General features: G+C 43.1%; 1 protein-coding gene across 1 annotated transcript; it reads left to right on the forward strand.

Annotated features, from left to right (window-relative positions):
* The first annotated feature begins 644 nt into the window (after positions 1-644).
* On the forward strand, positions 645-16,184 carry LOC144608454 (tubulin beta chain). Its single transcript, XM_078426226.1, has 4 exons — positions 645-785; positions 10,492-10,600; positions 11,746-11,856; positions 14,047-16,184. Exons 1-4 carry the CDS (start codon positions 729-731, stop codon positions 15,099-15,101), a joined length of 1,332 nt encoding a protein of 443 aa, XP_078282352.1. The 5' UTR covers positions 645-728; the 3' UTR covers positions 15,102-16,184.
* The last annotated feature ends 856 nt before the right edge of the window (positions 16,185-17,040 follow it).

A 17,040-nucleotide genomic window follows, 5' to 3' on the forward strand; every position in this document is an offset into this window, starting at 1 on the left:
GCAAGTTTAGTCTGAATGTTGACGTGTAACGGGCAAGTAATTTACCATCGATTGTTCCAGCTGGACCCGGGAGGCGAGGTAGACTGTGAGACTGCAGTGCCGGCCAGCCCGCCCTCTCTCTCTCTCTCTCTCTCCATCCTGCATTTGTCAGCAGCACAGATTGCTTCCAGAAACTTCACTCGTGGCAGACTTTGGCAACATGGAGGCTGGCACTTGCTGCAGCAAACCATTTGTTTCCCCTCCACCTTGGCCACCTCCCTATACGGCCGAGGCATTTGCAGTAGAGGACAAATGGGGTGGGGCTGAGTCAGTTGAACGCATTGTGATTGCAGATGATATATCTCTATCTCTCTCTCTCTCTGCCTGCCTCATCAAAAGCAATGGGCGACCCTCCCGGCCAACAAGGAGGCGTCGCGCGCCGCTGCTGCAACGGCCGCCTGCCAGCAGCCAATGGGAAACGAAGCGACTGCGATCTGGCGGGCGGCCTCGCGGGCCGCGTGCAAAGGGGCTGGCGGCGGCGAGTTGACGGACAGTCGCCGCAGCCAGTCAGCGGCGGCGGCGGGTCGACGGTCCGTGACGGCAGCCAGTCAGCAGCGGCGTTGGCGCCGGCGCCAAGCGCAGGAGGCGTGCGCTCTATATAAAGCGCGACGCAGCGGGCGGCAGCGCAGTTGAGCATCAGTTCTTTGTATCGTGGAGAAGCAGCACCAACTGGAAGCGGAGTCGGCAGTATGAGGGAAATCGTGCACATTCAAGCCGGCCAGTGCGGTAACCAGATCGGGGCCAAGGTGCGTGCCGCGTCCGCCCGCCTGTAGCGGGCCTGGTCGGACGAGGATCAAAGTGACGGCGCAAATCCGCGGTCGGGGTAGCGCGGTGGCTTTTAGGTTCTACCCGGCGGCTCCGTTGCACCTCTGACAGGGTGCGGGGTGGGGGAGGGGATTGGATGGGGTGCCGGGCCTAGTTGGGCGTGGGAGCCCGACGCGCTCTGCCTCCCGGTATTCGACATGGGTTTGCGCAGCGCCACGCCCTGATCTCTGCGCATCAGCGGGGATGGGCGGGCTGAGCCGAACTGAGCCTCTGCAGGGACCCGCCCCGGCCTGCGGTGAGCGTGGATGCTGACGCTTTTCAACAGCTTTATAGCAAAGTAATCGCGGATACCAACTGTCGCAAATTAATGCAGGGCTCTGGGATAATGCTAAATGTTTGGCTCCTAAATCTTAGAGGAATAAAAATGGGTATTTTAACTTGTCTGGGTATAGTAACTGCACCGGGGACGTGCCCCTCCCTTCGAAGGTTTATCGATTCGATCCAAAAAGCGAATTCGAGCTTTTGGGTGCCTCATCTGATAATGGTGGTGGGTTAAATTTAAATCAAGATATTCACGTTGTAGTGCGGATGGTTGGCTGGAGTCGACTGGAATTAGAAGGTAAGATGGTAGATCGCTAATGACAGACAACAATGGAAGATGTTTCCTAAATCTGCAAATTCTAATGAAGAAGCTCAGCCTGCCAGTAACTAAAGTTAAGAATGGTATGAAAAGTCAAAATACTGGTTAAAGAATAAAAAGCAGAATATAATTGAGAGCAAAGTCGAATGATATATTAAACAGGGAGGACTTCTGCACATGAAAAGGAAGCTCGGGGAATAAAGGGGAAATGGGCAGTGCAGTGGTGCAGCAAAACAAATCTACTGTATATAGCTCCAGCATGGTCTGATTGTCTAGACCTGATGCCTGCACAATGAGATCTTAAAGCATTAGCTGAAGGATAGGCTGATGAATTAGTGATAACCTAATAAAGCTGCCCAAATTCTGAATCCCAGATAATTGGCAAATTACAAATGTAATGCCATTGTTCAAGGAAAGTGGGGAAAACATATATGATAGCCTGTATCTCGGATTGGAGAAGTACCGGTATGTATTAGCTGGACATTCAGAAAATAAGAACAGAGTTAACATGGCATTATCACATTGCAGTAACAGATTGGACAGAGTTTGAGAATTACAAGGATTGATAAAAGGAAGACAATAGATGTAATATTTTTAGTTTAGAGGTACAACATGGAAACTCATTTTAGTCCAGCGATCACTCATTCATGCTATGTTATCCCATTTTTGCATTTGCTCCCTCACATTAGGGGTAATTTACATAGGCCAATTAACCTACAAACCCCGATGTCTTTAGGATGTAGGATGAAACCAGAGCCTCTGCAGAAAGTGCACATCGTCACAGGGAGAATGTGCAAGCTCCACACCGAAGCACCCGATGTCAGGATCGAACACGGGTCTCTGGCGCTGTGAGTCAGCAGCTCTCGCCAGTGGTGCCATTGTGCTGCTGCAATGTTAGTTGGGTTTTTGCAAGAGCATGTGGTTGGGTGTAATGGATAAGGAAATGGCTAACCAACAATGTTTAGATAGTAGTCATTTTCAAACTGGTAATCAGTAACCAGTTGGGTCTCGTAGATCAGCAGTGGGGCTTCAACTATTCATGTTTTTTGATATCCTGGATGAAGAGACTTTGCTAATGATGCACCGAGGGGAGTTGGCAAGTTGAGGAAGATAAAGAACATATAAAAGGATGTAGATGGATTAAGTGAGTGAGCAAAGATAGCAGGCGGCATATGATGTGGATAAATTTGAGTTTTGCACTTTGGACGAAACCATGAAAAAGTATTTTAACCGAGTGAAACCATAAAATGTAGATGAATCTGATGGCCCTATTACATGAAATGCATAGTTGCCACCCAAGTAATTCCTTACCTATGTACCTCCCACTCCCCTGCCATCAGTCTGAAGAAACGTCTCGACCTGAAACGTCACCCTTTTCTTCTCTCCAGAGATGCTGCCTGTCCTGAGTTACTATAGCATTTTGTGTCTATCTCTCTTCCATTAGGCCTCCCTAATCTCATGGGCATGTCCTACAGCTTAACCATTAGCAAAATGAAAGATATCTGTCTGTATTATCACCTAATTGCTCTTTTCAGTCATTTGGTGTCGGAACGAACTGCAGATGCTGGTGGAGAATGTGTACAACTTATTTCCAAAACGACCCCCACCTTTGTCCTCCAATCATCTCTTTCTCACTTCTGACAGTTTTTCTCTTTTCACAGATGCCGCCTTACCTGCTGTACTTCATCAGCATTTTTTGAATTGGAATTGCATCTTTTGCTCTTTGAAAATCAAACATGATCTCAGACATATTCCCAATGAGTGAATGGTGTGTCTCTTCCATCTCTTGGTGTGGTCCAACGTTCTATTTTTTGAGTATCTTAGTGAAGCAATCATTCCTAGACAGTGTAGGATTGAGTTCTCCAAGACTGCTACTTATTTTAACTTTATTTTTCTCTTTATTAAAATAAAACAAAGCTAATAGTGTAAAGGAGAAAAGGAGATTTAAGGGTTAAGGTGTATGTGACTAAATGCTACATGAAAATGAACTGTCACTAAATTAAATTGCATACCTCAGATGCCTGCAAGTCTATTTCTGTGTAGTCTGAAGAAGGGTCTCGACCCGAAACGTCACCCATTCCCCTTCTCTCCTGAGATGCTGCCTGACCTGCTGAGCTACTCCAGCATTTTGTGAATATCTCTGTGTAGATGCCGGCTTGAGATTGCAGAAGGGGTGTTGTAATCTTACAAAGGACAGGAAATGGATACAAAGGAAGAGCACAGAGTAGACTGGGCCTCTTAACAATTACCATAAGGTTGAGCCCCAGGAAGATGTGTTTATGTTAATAGACTGAACCTCATTACAATCACCCTAAAGTTGAGCACCATGAAGATGTGTTTATGTTAATAGACTGAATTAATTACCTCGGACAATGGCCAGTGATAGTGGGTGATGATTCATTGAACTATCCTCTTGCAAGACCACCTGTGTGGGGTGTCTGGTTCTGTTATCACTTCTAAAAACCCATTGTATTTGGTGTATAAAAATGTTGCTGAAACACTAGGTGAGTGGGGTCTTCCAGTGACTAGTATGCAAGCATACTAGTTGCAGCTCTCCCGCTGGCGTAATAAAGACTAATGTTTTACCACTTTATGGTATTGTTTGTCTATTAGAATCGAACTTTAACAATAGAGACGAGTGGGTTTTATCATGTATCCAGATTTTATTTTGGACATTTGAGTTGTCTTGGGAGTTGAAATAGCAGATGAAGCCATAATGCTAATACTAAGAACAAGTCATTTGATACTGCAGCTGTTGAAACTATCCTGACTTAATGTAAGTGTGAAACTGGTAAGGACCGACCATGGTGAAGGTAAATTTGGGTAGGTTTTAAAAGGGCACGTAGTTTTGGTCAAACTGCACCAATGAGTGTTTTTGTTGGGAATGAATTTAAATTGGGTATCAGATAGAATTCAAGAGTTTTCCTCATTTGCATTAATTGTTTGATTCAAATGATACCCTCGGGAACTTTGAAAATGCCACATGAACTAGGAAGCCATTGAAATATAAGCAGTAGTACTTGATGAAAGAGGTATTGTGCTATTATTTAAATTTCACATTACCACTGGCAAAATAACAATTTCATACCACGCATAGCTATGCTGGAAATGTCTGGCAAATAGTTCAGAGACCATTCCAGTTAAAGGAACCAACTGAATGTCTGCAACTTAGTTTAGTTTATTGTCACGTGTACCGAGGTACAGTGAAAGACCTTTGTGTGCTATCCAGTCAGCAGAAAGACAATACATGATTACAATCTAGCCAACATTGGGCTCCAGCGTGTAACATTCAGGCTTCCTAGGTGTTCACATGCAAAGGATTGTGATCTGAATCAGCAATTATTATTTGGTATGAGTACATTGGTATGTGATGCATTAGGTTGTGAAATGCAGCTTATTCTGATACATTTACATAATAGAAATTAAATGTATCAACAAAGTAGATATTTTGTTAATGACACATATTTACTCGACAAGTTTCTTTTGTTCACTTCGTATTGCTATATTTGGTCTGAAGGATGTCGAAGCATCCCAGCAAATGTTGCCCTCCATTAGCCACCCTGACCTTCCCACCCTTGATACTGCAGCTGTTGAAACTATCGTGAGGGAATAATTCTCTCAATCCTGTTGTATGTCAATTAAAACGGTTGATCCCATGATGTCCAGTACTTTTTCAGTGAATTTCCCTCGGTGTACTTGCTTTAAGAAAAGGTTTTCATGGACAGGAAGGTTTTGTTGGAATTGGTTAGGCTATAGCTCTTGTGCACTGCACTCTTCTCACTATTCCAATATCCTTTGTTTCTCTTGCTGTCCAGAAATTCCTGAATGCAATGAATGATTGAGCCTTCGCAGAATAGCCTAACTTTTTTTTTTTAAAGTTCCTTATCTCAGAAATGCAGACTTTACAAATAATGTTCAAAAGCAACATCTGTGGAAAGAAATAGCCAACATTTTTGGGTTGAAGACCCTTCATCAGAATTTGGAGAAAAAAATTAGTTTGGGATTGCTGTAAAGATAGAAATGTGGATAGGACAATGAAAGGGTGAGACAAAATGAGTAAGAAGTGCATGTTGCATTAACTCACTAAGACGTTTTGCACAACACCTTCCAAGCCCACAACCTCCACCATCAAGAAGGACCGGGGGCAGTGAAAGCATGGGGGGGAAAGCTACCACTTACTTGGAAGTTCCCAACAGGGCTGTGGAGTCGATACCCAAAACATCCGACTCCTTGATTTCTTATGTATCTGACTCCAGCAGCACCAAAATTACTCCGACTTCACAGCCCAGCCCTGCAAGTCATGCACCATTGTTGACTTGGAAATATTGCAGTTCCTTCACTTTTGCTGAGTCCAAATCCTGGAACTACCTCTATAACATTTACCTTTCTTTATTCCTAGTATATTTTTCTGCCCTAACATAGCTTTGGTTCCTTTTCTCCTCCAACTGCCATTCATAGCCCAATTTCTGGGTCGTGGCTTCTGCATCTTATCATTATGGCAACCTTGGCCTCGCCCTATCACGGAGAATTGCTTTGTTCTATTTTTCCTCCTGAATTTTCTCTACAATCAGAAAATCTTTTTCTCTTCCCCTGTTCTGATAGAGGTTTTGTCTTGAATGTTAACATTTTCCTTTCCATAGATGCTGCCTGACCTGAGTGCTTCCAGCTATTTTTATAGCTTCTAGCATCTGTAGGCTTTTAATTTTCACATTTTAAAACTTATTTTGTAGATTGGTGAAGTGCAGTGGGTAAATTCAATACTTTTCAAATTGGATGGGAGGTGCCAGTGGGTGGCTCCCATTTTTCTCCAATGGTCTTGTGTAAGGGAGTAGGATTGAAGGAGTGACAGGCAGGACTTGAAGGGATTTTGGTGCACTCAGTTAATGGTGTGCAAGAGCATTAATTAATAGGTAATTGCTGAAGCAGTTTTTATTGTTTAATATTAGTTTAAGATAGTTTTCCAAGAACTACTTTCTCCCTTTATACCTTTCTTAGGAAATCAAAGAACATAGCACAGAAACAGGCCTTTCGGCCCAACAAGTCCATTCCTACCATCAAGCATACACTTACTCTTCAAGGGGTGACATAGAATCAGGAGATGTTGAATCAGTATGGATAGAAATGAGAAATTGTAAGGGTAAAAAGACCCTAATGGGAGTTATCTATACGCCCCCAAACAGTAGCCTCGACATAGGGTGCAAGTTGAATCAGGAGATAAAATTGGCGTGTCAAAAAAATGTAATGCTACGGTGGTTATGGGAGATTTCAACATGCAGGTAGACTGGGAAAATCAGGTTGGAAATGGACCCCAGGAAAGAGAGTTTGTAGAGTGCCTTCGAGATGGATTCTTTGAACAGCTTGTACTGGAGCCTACCAGGGAGAAGGCAATTCTGGATTTAGTGTTGTGTAATAATCCTGATCTGATAAGGGGACTAGAGGTAAAAGAGCCATTAGGAGGCAGTGATCACAACATGATAAGTTTTACTCTGCAAATGGAAAGGCAGAAGGGAAAATCGGAAGTGTCAGTATTACAGTATAGCAAAGGGGATTACAGAGGCATGAGGCAGGAGCTGGTCAAAATTGACTGGAAGGAGGCCCTAGCAGGGAAGACGGTAGAACAGCAATGGCAGGTATTCCTGGGAATAATGCAGAGGTTGCAGGATCAATTTATTCCAAAGAGGTGGAAAGACTCAAAGGGGAGTAAGAGACACCTGTGGCTGACAAGGGAAGTCAGGGACAGCATAAAAATTAAGGAGAGGAAGTATAACATAGCAAAGAAGAGTGGGAAGACAGAGGATTGGGACTCTTTTAAAGAGCAACAAAAGTTAACTAAAAAGGCAATACGGGGAGAAAAGATGAGGTACGAGGGTAAACTAGCCAATAATATAAAGGAGGATAGCAAACGTTTTTTTAGGTACGTGAAGAGGAATAAAATAGTCAAGGCAAATGTGGGTCCCTTGAAGACAGAAGCAGGGGAATTTATTATGGGGAACAAAGAAATGGCAGACGAGTTAAACCGTTACTTTGGATCTGTCTTCACTGAGGAAGATACACACAATCTCCCAAATGTTCTAGGGGCCGGAGAACCTAGGGTGATGGAGGAACTGAAGGAAATCCACATTAGGCAGGAAATGGTTTTGGGTAGACTGATGGGACTGAAGGCTGATAAATCCCCAGGGCCTGATGGTCTGCATCCCAGGGTACTTAAGGAGGTGGCTCTAGAAATAGTGGAAGCATTGGAGATCATTTTTCAATGTTCTATAGATTCAGGATCAGTTCCTGTGGATTGGAGGATAGCAAATGTTATCCCACTTTTTAAGAAAGGAGGGAGAAAGAAAACGGGTAATTATAGACCAGTTAGTCTGACATCAGTGGTGGGGAAGATGCTGGAGTCAATTATAAAAGACGAAATTGCTGAGCATTTGGATAGCAGTAACAGGATCATTCCGAGTCAGCATGGATTTACGAAGGGGAAATCATGCTTGACAAATCTACTGGAATTTTTTGAGGATGTAACTAGGAAAATTGACAGGGGAGAGTCAGTGGATGTGGTGTACCTCGACTTTCAGAAAGCCTTCGACAAGGTCCCACATAGGAGATTAGTGGGCAAAATTAGGGCACATGGTATTGGGGGTAGGGTACTGACATGGATAGAAAATTGGTTGACAGACAGAAAGCAAAGCGTGGGGATAAATGGGTCCCTTTCGGAATGGCAGGCAGTGACCAGTGGGGTACCGCAAGGTTCGGTGCTGGGACCCCAGCTATTTACGATATACATTAATGACTTAGACGAAGGGATTAAAAGTACCATTAGCAAATTTGCAGATGATACTAAGCTGGGGGGTAGTGTGAATTGTGAGGAAGATGCAATAAGGCTGCAGGGTGACTTGGACAGGTCACATTGGGCGGATACATGGCAGATGCAGTTTAATGTAGATAAGTGTGAGGTTATTCACTTTGGAAGTAAGAATAGAAAGGCAGATTGTTATCTGACTGGTGTCAAGTTAGGAGGAGGGGGAGTTCAACGAGATCTGGGTGTCCTAGTGCATCAGTCAATGAAAGGAAGCATGCAGGTACAGCAGGCAGTGAAGAAAGGCAATGGAATGTTGGCCTTCATAACAAGAGGAGTTGAGTATAGGAGCAAAGAGGTCCTTCTACAGTTGTACCGGGCCCTGGTGAGACCGCACTTGGAGTACTGTGCAGTTTTGGTCTCCAAATTTGAGGAAGGATATTCTTGCTATGAAGGGCGTGCAGCGTATGTTCACTAGGTTAATTCCCGGAATGGCGGGACTGTCGTATGTTGAAAGGCTGGAGCGATTGGGCTTGTATACACTGGAATTTAGAAGGATGAGGGGGGATCTTATTGAAACATATAAGATAATTATGGGATTGGACACATTAGAGGCAGGAAACATGTTCCCAATGTTGGGGGAGTCCAGAACAAGGGGCCACAGTTTAAGAATAAGGGGTAGGCCATTTAGAACGGAGATGAGGAAGAACTTTTTCAGTCAGAGTGGTGAAGGTGTGGAATTCTCTGCCTCAGAAGGCAGTGGAGGCCAGTTCGTTGGATGCTTTCAAGAGAGCTGGATAGAGCTCTTAAGGATAGCGGAGTGAGGGGGTATGGGGAGAAGGCAGGAACGGGGTACTGATTGAGAGTGATCAGCCATGATCGCATTGAATGGCGGTGCTGGCTCGAAGGGCTGAATGGCCTACTCCTGCACCTATTGTCTATTGTTACCATCGATTCTCCCCCATTCTGCCACTCATCTACACACTAGGATCAATTTACTCTGGCCAAACAATCTACCCACCCTTAGAGATAATTTTTGCTTGCTCTTTGACAGGTAATCTATGTTATTGCTGCTCTGGTTTTGTCAGTATGGAGGGTTACAGCCAATTGTGATCTTGCCTCACATTCGTGATCTCTTTGCACAATGAGAAGTGGCATTTGTTTAAATCTTTCTGCAGAGTTCCAGAGTTTCTGATCTCTCATTTTACACCCTTTATCCTATATGTGTACCCTGTGAGTGGCTTCATTGTAATTAGGTATAGTCTTCGTTGACAGGATAACTTGCAACGGAAAGCTTTTCACTGTACCTTTGTACACATGACAATAATCTAAATTAAATTAATTCAACCTATCCTTGTGAACAACTCAGCCCGTTTGGGTTTGGGGAGGAAGCTACATGAAATGGAATGCAAATAATTTTGTGATTGTTCTCAAACTAACTTGCCTTGGGTAGTATTTATAAAGTGAATAATTCTCTTCAAAAACTAGTATCGAGTCATTTCTTTGTCTGACATTGGAACCTTGTTCCATTGATCAGTCTGAAGAAGGGTCTTGACCCGAAACATCACCCATTCCTTCTCTCCTGAGATGCTGCCTGACCTGCTGAGTTACTCCAGCATTTTGTGAAATAAAAACCTTATTCTATTGGTAGGTGGATGCGTTGGCCCTTTTCTAGCAGTGGGCGCACTTATTGGAGGACATGAATAATTCTCTTGCTAATTGTTGGGTATCTGGAAGTTTAAAGTTAACTTCAGTGGAGTGTTGAGCTGTTTTTATCACTGGTGCTGACAAATGTGCTGCACAGATTAATGGGACTATGAATTAGTGAACGCAGTGATAACAGCTGGTAGAAGTCATGGCAGCTCTGGGTTCAGTGCTGACCTGAATTTTCCCTAGTATTCTGGTTTCTTCCCATATTGTAAATCTGCATTGGTAGATTAATTAGCTATCATAAAATATCCTTGGAATGTAGGTAGAATAATGGGGGTGGAATTTGATGGTGTGGGAGAATAGATTGGAGGGAATAAGTGAGGCAAGGAATTACTGACATGGACTCAGCAGGTCAGCATAGCTTCTAATGACCCTAATAAGCAAATAAGGTTTCTGGAGATGCAAGCTAGTGGAAGTTTCTGTTGTAAACGGGGAGTAATTTGTGCTTAAATCACTTCGGGCAGAGTTAGATTTGTCAAGAATGCCATAAGTGAGCTTAGATGTGAACTGGTTTGTTTGGCATGTCTAACATGAATATCTTCTTCAGTTTTGGGAGGTTATCAGTGATGAACATGGCATCGATCCCACTGGTACCTACCATGGAGATAGTGACCTGCAGCTGGAGAGGATCAACGTCTATTACAATGAGGCATCAGGTATGAATATAAATATTATAGACATGCTGCTTATCTTACCAAATCAGTGTGCAGGGATTTGGTGGGTCAGGCAGCATCAGTGGGGGGAATTAAACATGTTTTGGAGCTTTCTTCAAACTGATTGGAGTCATGTGGGGGGGATGGCTGGAAAGAGAGATGGGGGGGGATGTCTGGGAAGTCATAAGTGGGTCCAAGTAACAAGGAGGTTGTTTGACAGATGGATGACTAAGTGACAAGGGCTAGCTGTGAAAAAGAGACTAGGATATCTAAAGAATGAAATGTAAAGCGGAAAGGAGAGAGGTTGGTGAAAGGGGGAAGTGAGAAGGTAAAAGAGAAACTGGGATAGGGCCAGAGTGACTGGGTGGGAGGGGGAGAAATGTGCACACGGGTGAGGGGGGTGGGATTACTCGAAACTGGAGAATTCAATGTTCATTCCATTAGGCTGTAAGCTACCCGGTGGAATATGACATGCTTCAGTCTGGCGCGGTTGGTGCAGGAAGGGGAGCTAAAACGGTTAGTGACTGGGTGATCCAGCAGTCCCCGGTGGACAGGTGCACGTGTCTTGTAAAACAGTCACGTAGTCTATGCTGGGTCTTGCCAAAGTAAAGGAGGCCACATCATGAGCACCAAATATGGTAGAGGTGGTTTGAAGAAGTCTGTCTCACATGCAAGGGCTGCTGGGGTCTCTGGATGGAAGAGGAGGTGTAGGGACAAATTTTACCTCTCTTGCATTTCAGGGGAAAGTACCAGAGGAGAGGACAGATTGGATAGGAAGGGATGAGTGGACCATGGATTTGCAGAGCATGGTCTTTAAGCAAAGTAGTCAGAACTGGAAGGTGGCTAGCTGGTGGTGGAATCATGTTGAAGATGGTGGGGTGAAAGGAGAGGACCAGGAGAACTTGTCCTTTTTTTGTCTAGGGAAGGTAGAGTAAAATCAGAACTGTTAGACTCAGGACACACGGGTGAGAGATCTATCCAGAACAGCAGGAGAGAAATCATGTTTACTGGGGAAAGAGGACATCTCAAATGTCCTAGAGTGGAAAACTTCATTTTAGGAGCAGATGTAGAGAAGTCTGACAAATTGTGAGCATGCTGCTTATATTGTTGCTTTTTTCGTAACAGGCTAATACTTTTAATACTAACAGGTGGGAAATATGTGCCCCGTGCTATCCTCGTGGACCTGGAGCCTGGTACCATGGACTCTGTTCGTTCTGGGCCTTTTGGTCAGATCTTCAGGCCTGATAACTTTGTGTTTGGTAAGTGAAGCTTGTGTAAATAACTGGGAACTGGTTTGTAGCTTGTGCTGAGCCATTGAGTCCAGCCTAGAGAAAGGTGAGGGTTGGGGACATTTTTATTTTCTGAAGTGTGTATTACTCGATCGGTGGTGAACAAATTACTTCAGCTTCTGAAGAAGATTGATTGCTTTTAGCAAAAGGCAACAGTGTGCAACCTTATGTATTTAATGGGCAAATATGTACTTTTAACAGTGACATCCTCTAATATTCAAGTTTTATTTGGAATCTTCTGCTAATAAGACATGGGGGAAAATCATAATTAAGATTCAGCTATCCAAAGGAAATTTCCTGCAGAAAATTGGTATGTGTCCTGGGACCCCTTGTTGGTAGATAACATTATTGTAAACCAGAATTGAATTATTATAATATCCAAGAAGTGGACTTAGCTGTGGAAGACCATTTGAGGAGATTATACCCATGCTTCAATGCTTTGCACGGATTTTTGCAGTGTACTAACCTGCTCAAGCTGCAGTAGTAGTCTCCTGGCTTGTGCATGACAGGGTTAGGTCAGTATAGAAAATTTGTCATTGCCCCCAGGATAAGTCTTAGAAACATAGAAAATAGGTGCAGGAGGAGGCCATTTGGCCCTTCGAGCCAGCACCGCCATTCACAATTCACATGGCCGATCATCCACAATCAGTAACCTGTGCCCAACTTTTCCCCATATCCTTTGATTCTGCTAGCCCTTAGAGCTCCATCTAACTCGTGATTTTGCCCCTCTGCCCTCTGTGGCGGAGAATTCCACAAATTCACAACTCTGGGTGAAAAAGTTCCTTCTCACCTCAGTTTTAAATGGCCTCCCCTTTATTCTAAGACTGTGGCCCCTGGTTCTGGACTCCCCCAACATTGGGAAATTTTTTCCTGCATCTAGCTTGTCCAGTCATTTTATAATTTTATATGTCTCTTTAAGATCCCATCTTATCCTTCTAAACTCCAGTGAATACAAGCCTAGTCTTTTCAATCTTTCCTCATATGACAGTCCCGCCATCCCAGGGATCAATCTCATGAACCTACGCTGCACTGCTTCAATTACAAGGATGTCCTTCCTCAAATTAGGAGACCAAAACTGTACACAATACTCCAAATGTGGTCTTACCAAGGCCCTATACAACTTCAGAACCTCTTTACTGCTATACTGAAATCCTCTTGTTATGAAGGCCAACAGTGAAGCTTTCTTCACTGCCTGCTGTACCTGCATGCCAACTTTCAGTGATTGGTGTACAAGGACACCCAGGTCTCGCTGCACTTCCCCCTTGCCTAACCTGACACCATTACGATAATAATCTGCCTCCTTGTCTTTGCCGCCAAAGTGGATAACCTCACATTTATCTACATTGTGCATCTGGCCACTCACTCAACCTGTCCAGGTCACCCTGCAACCTCCTAACATCCTCTTCGCAGTTCACACTGCCACCCAGCTTAGTGTCATCTGCAAACTTGCTAGTGTTACTTCTAATTCCTTCATCCAAATCATTAATATATATGGTAAACAGTTGTGTCCCCAACACCGAGCCTTGCGGCACTCCACTCGCCACTGCATGCCATTCTGAAAAGGCCCTGTTTACTCCTACTCTTTGCTTCCTGTCTGCCAACCAATTTTCTATCCATGTCAACACCCTACCCCCAATACCATGTGCTCTAATTTTGCTCACCAATCTCCCGTGTGGAACCTTTTCAAAGGCTTTCTGAAAGTCTAGATGCACTACATCCACTGGCTCCCCTTCATCCATTTTACTTGTCACATCCTCAAAAAATTCCAGAAGATTAATCAAGCATGATTTCCCTTTCATAAATCCATGCTGACTTGGACTTGTCCTTTTACTGCTATCCAAATGCACCATTATTACCTCTTTAATAATTGACTCCAGCATCTTCCCAATGTCAGGCTAATTGGCTAACTGGTCATGTGGGAAAATACCATTCCTTGACACCTGACATCCAGAGCCCTCTACATTAAGTCACAGGCTTCAGCTGTTTTGTTTATTCTTTTTACTTTAAACGATTACTTTGATCAGTCTTACACCCAAGGCAATGGAAATAATCTGCTGATAAATATGAAAAAACGTCAAAATTTGCTTGTCGTAGTTGATTTTTTAAAAAAATGCTTGCATAATGGCTATACCAAGTTTTTTTTTAAATGTTTTATTTTAGGTCAAAGTGGTGCTGGCAACAACTGGGCCAAAGGTCATTACACTGAAGGAGCTGAATTGGTCGACTCTGTTCTGGATGTGGTGAGGAAGGAAGCAGAGGGATGCGATTGTCTCCAGGGATTTCAACTCACTCATTCACTAGGTGGTGGGACTGGCTCTGGCATGGGCACACTTCTTATTAGCAAAATTCGTGAGGAATACCCAGACAGAATCATGAACACCTTTAGTGTTGTGCCTTCACCAAAAGTATCAGACACAGTTGTAGAGCCTTATAATGCAACGCTATCTGTCCATCAGCTTGTGGAGAACACTGATGAGACCTTTTGTATTGATAACGAGGCTTTGTATGACATTTGTTTTCGAACCCTCAAACTCACCACCCCCACTTATGGTGACCTGAACCACCTTGTGTCAGCCACAATGAGTGGTGTAACAACCTGTCTGCGTTTCCCTGGTCAGCTCAATGCTGACCTCCGTAAACTAGCAGTGAACATGGTCCCCTTCCCCCGCCTGCACTTCTTCATCCCTGGCTTTGCTCCTCTAACCAGCCGTGGTAGCCAGCATTACCGTGCCCTCACAGTACCTGAGCTTACCCAACAGATGTTCGATGCCAAGAACATGATGGCAGCCTGTGACCCTCGGCACGGTCGTTACTTGACCGTTGCTGCCATTTTCAGAGGTCGTATGTCCATGAAAGAGGTAGATGAACAGATGTTGAATGTACAAAATAAAAACAGCAGCTATTTTGTTGAATGGATCCCCAATAATGTCAAAACTGCTGTCTGTGACATCCCACCTAGAGGCCTCAAGATGTCTGCCACCTTTATTGGCAACAGCACAGCCATTCAGGAGCTGTTTAAGCGTATCTCTGAGCAATTTACTGCCATGTTCAGGAGGAAAGCTTTCTTGCATTGGTACACGGGTGAGGGCATGGATGAGATGGAATTTACTGAGGCTGAGAGCAACATGAATGACCTGGTATCTGAGTACCAGCAATATCAGGATGCCACAGCTGAGGAAGAGGGTGAATTTGAGGAGGATGAAGAAGTTGCCTAAGGTGTATTATGGTCAGCACTAAGATTGTCCATGTCACTGATCTATTTGTCTTTTTCTTATACTTTTACACCATTCCTCTGTTTGTCATTTTGTTCTTCAATGCTGTATAAAATTTCAGTTTTCACCTCTAGATGAAGGGGCATTGACTTGTATGATGGAATCATGAATACATGTAACGATGAATTTTCCTTTGCAACAGAAATTAAATTTTGCTCTTGGAAGGAATCCTGGAGTGTTTTCCCCGAATAAGGGCATTGCTTGTGTGCTTCCATTTTGGCTCATCACTGAGAGCAGATTACATTTTAGTAGGATGGAAGTTTGGTGCAGAATGAAGGAGTATTTTTGTTGTATTTGCTTCTGCCAATAGATGGAGGTTGATTGCCAACCAAGGCACTTGGTTGTGCATAATTATGTATCCTAAAGTTTGGGGACACTGGCTTGTCTTCAGAACATTTACTGCATTTCACTTGAAAAAACATTTTTATGGTCCATAAGTATTCATTTTTATTCAATTTTATGAAGGTTGTATTTTCTAAGGCCTAGGTGTTTGAGGCAGAGGTTAATCATTGTGGAAGCGAAAAGTTGTAAGACGTATGTTGATATTTTTGAATCAATGCCACTGTGTTGATGCAGATAATTTTCATTGATCTGAACTCTTTGCTGCTGTCTACTCGGTGGAGCTGCTGCTTTTTCCCTGAGTGAATTTTCCCATAAAAGGAATCCAATAAATTCAACAGAATCCATTTTTACATTCTCAGTTAATAAATTTGTACTCTGTGTGCAAATCTAATTTTGGATGTGACCATATCCTCTGGTTATTTGAATTCTCCAGTTGGAAGTTGACAAAAAAGTGGCAGCTTTACTATTCCAAAAGTAGACTTGTTTGTGTGAAGAATGGTGGTTTTAGAACCGAGCCTCCAGTGCTCCAGATAGAATGCAATCGCTTAATTTTGTTGACCATTTTGTTTAAATGTCGCAGTTCAAATTTTGGCTGAGCACTAATGTTCTAAACCCTTGGTGTGGAGAGTGTTCATGTACCAAATCATGTTTAATTATTAAAGTCGCATACCATCTCAATGTTAATTTTTGTGGTCTGTTTTCTCAAAATAGTGCAAATGGTGATTTTGTACTCCAGGATAATTTTAAGCCTGGCAAATTCAGTTCTCCAAGAAAACAACCTGATGTGCTAAAAGTTTGTGTGTGGCTGTGTGCTGGACTTTTCTCCCAGTGACGCCTCTCATTTTCCCCTACTTAAAATCTGCATAAATTAAAAAATGCTACAGTAAGAGTTTTAGTAGCAAAGCTTGGTCTGCAAAGTGGAAACTGATGCTTGTAATCACTGGCCTTATGGAAATGTTTTATCACATAATCTCACTTAGTACCCTGGCAACCTTCTTTGCTAGCTGTTGAATATCCAGCTGAGCTAAACATGTTCATGGTCACTCAGTCACTCCCTCTGTTGTAACGGCTTATTTAAAAATAAAGTTTGATTCTGCTGACTGATACCTGCTGCTTTGTAACTTCATTTTCATATGATAGTTTGAATGTAAAATTTGTGCAAGGTCTGATGGTGAAGCAGAGGTTCAATTCCACAGATCTGTTAGGAAAGATTCTGTCCACAGCTTTGAATACTACTTTTGTCAATATCAATTCATAGGTTCAATAATGTAGCAATTCTCCTGCAATATGATTATTTTATTGGACAAATTGATAAATTTGTTTATATTGATCAGATAGGAAGTAAGTTTCTCATAATTGGAAGAGTGAAAAGGTTGCTGCTGGATATCAGACTTTATCAAATGGTTAGCTGTATGACTAGAATAAAGGTCCCTGTTAAATGGCTGTTGAATTTATTCAAATAATGGCGGTCGCTAATTATCTTGTTTGAGCTGATCTTCCAATTTAGCGATCAGGTCAGGTTGAATTTAAAACTTAGATC

The sequence above is a fragment of the Rhinoraja longicauda genome, chromosome 31 (assembly GCF_053455715.1).
Source record: "Rhinoraja longicauda isolate Sanriku21f chromosome 31, sRhiLon1.1, whole genome shotgun sequence".
NCBI lineage: Eukaryota > Metazoa > Chordata > Chondrichthyes > Rajiformes > Arhynchobatidae > Rhinoraja > Rhinoraja longicauda.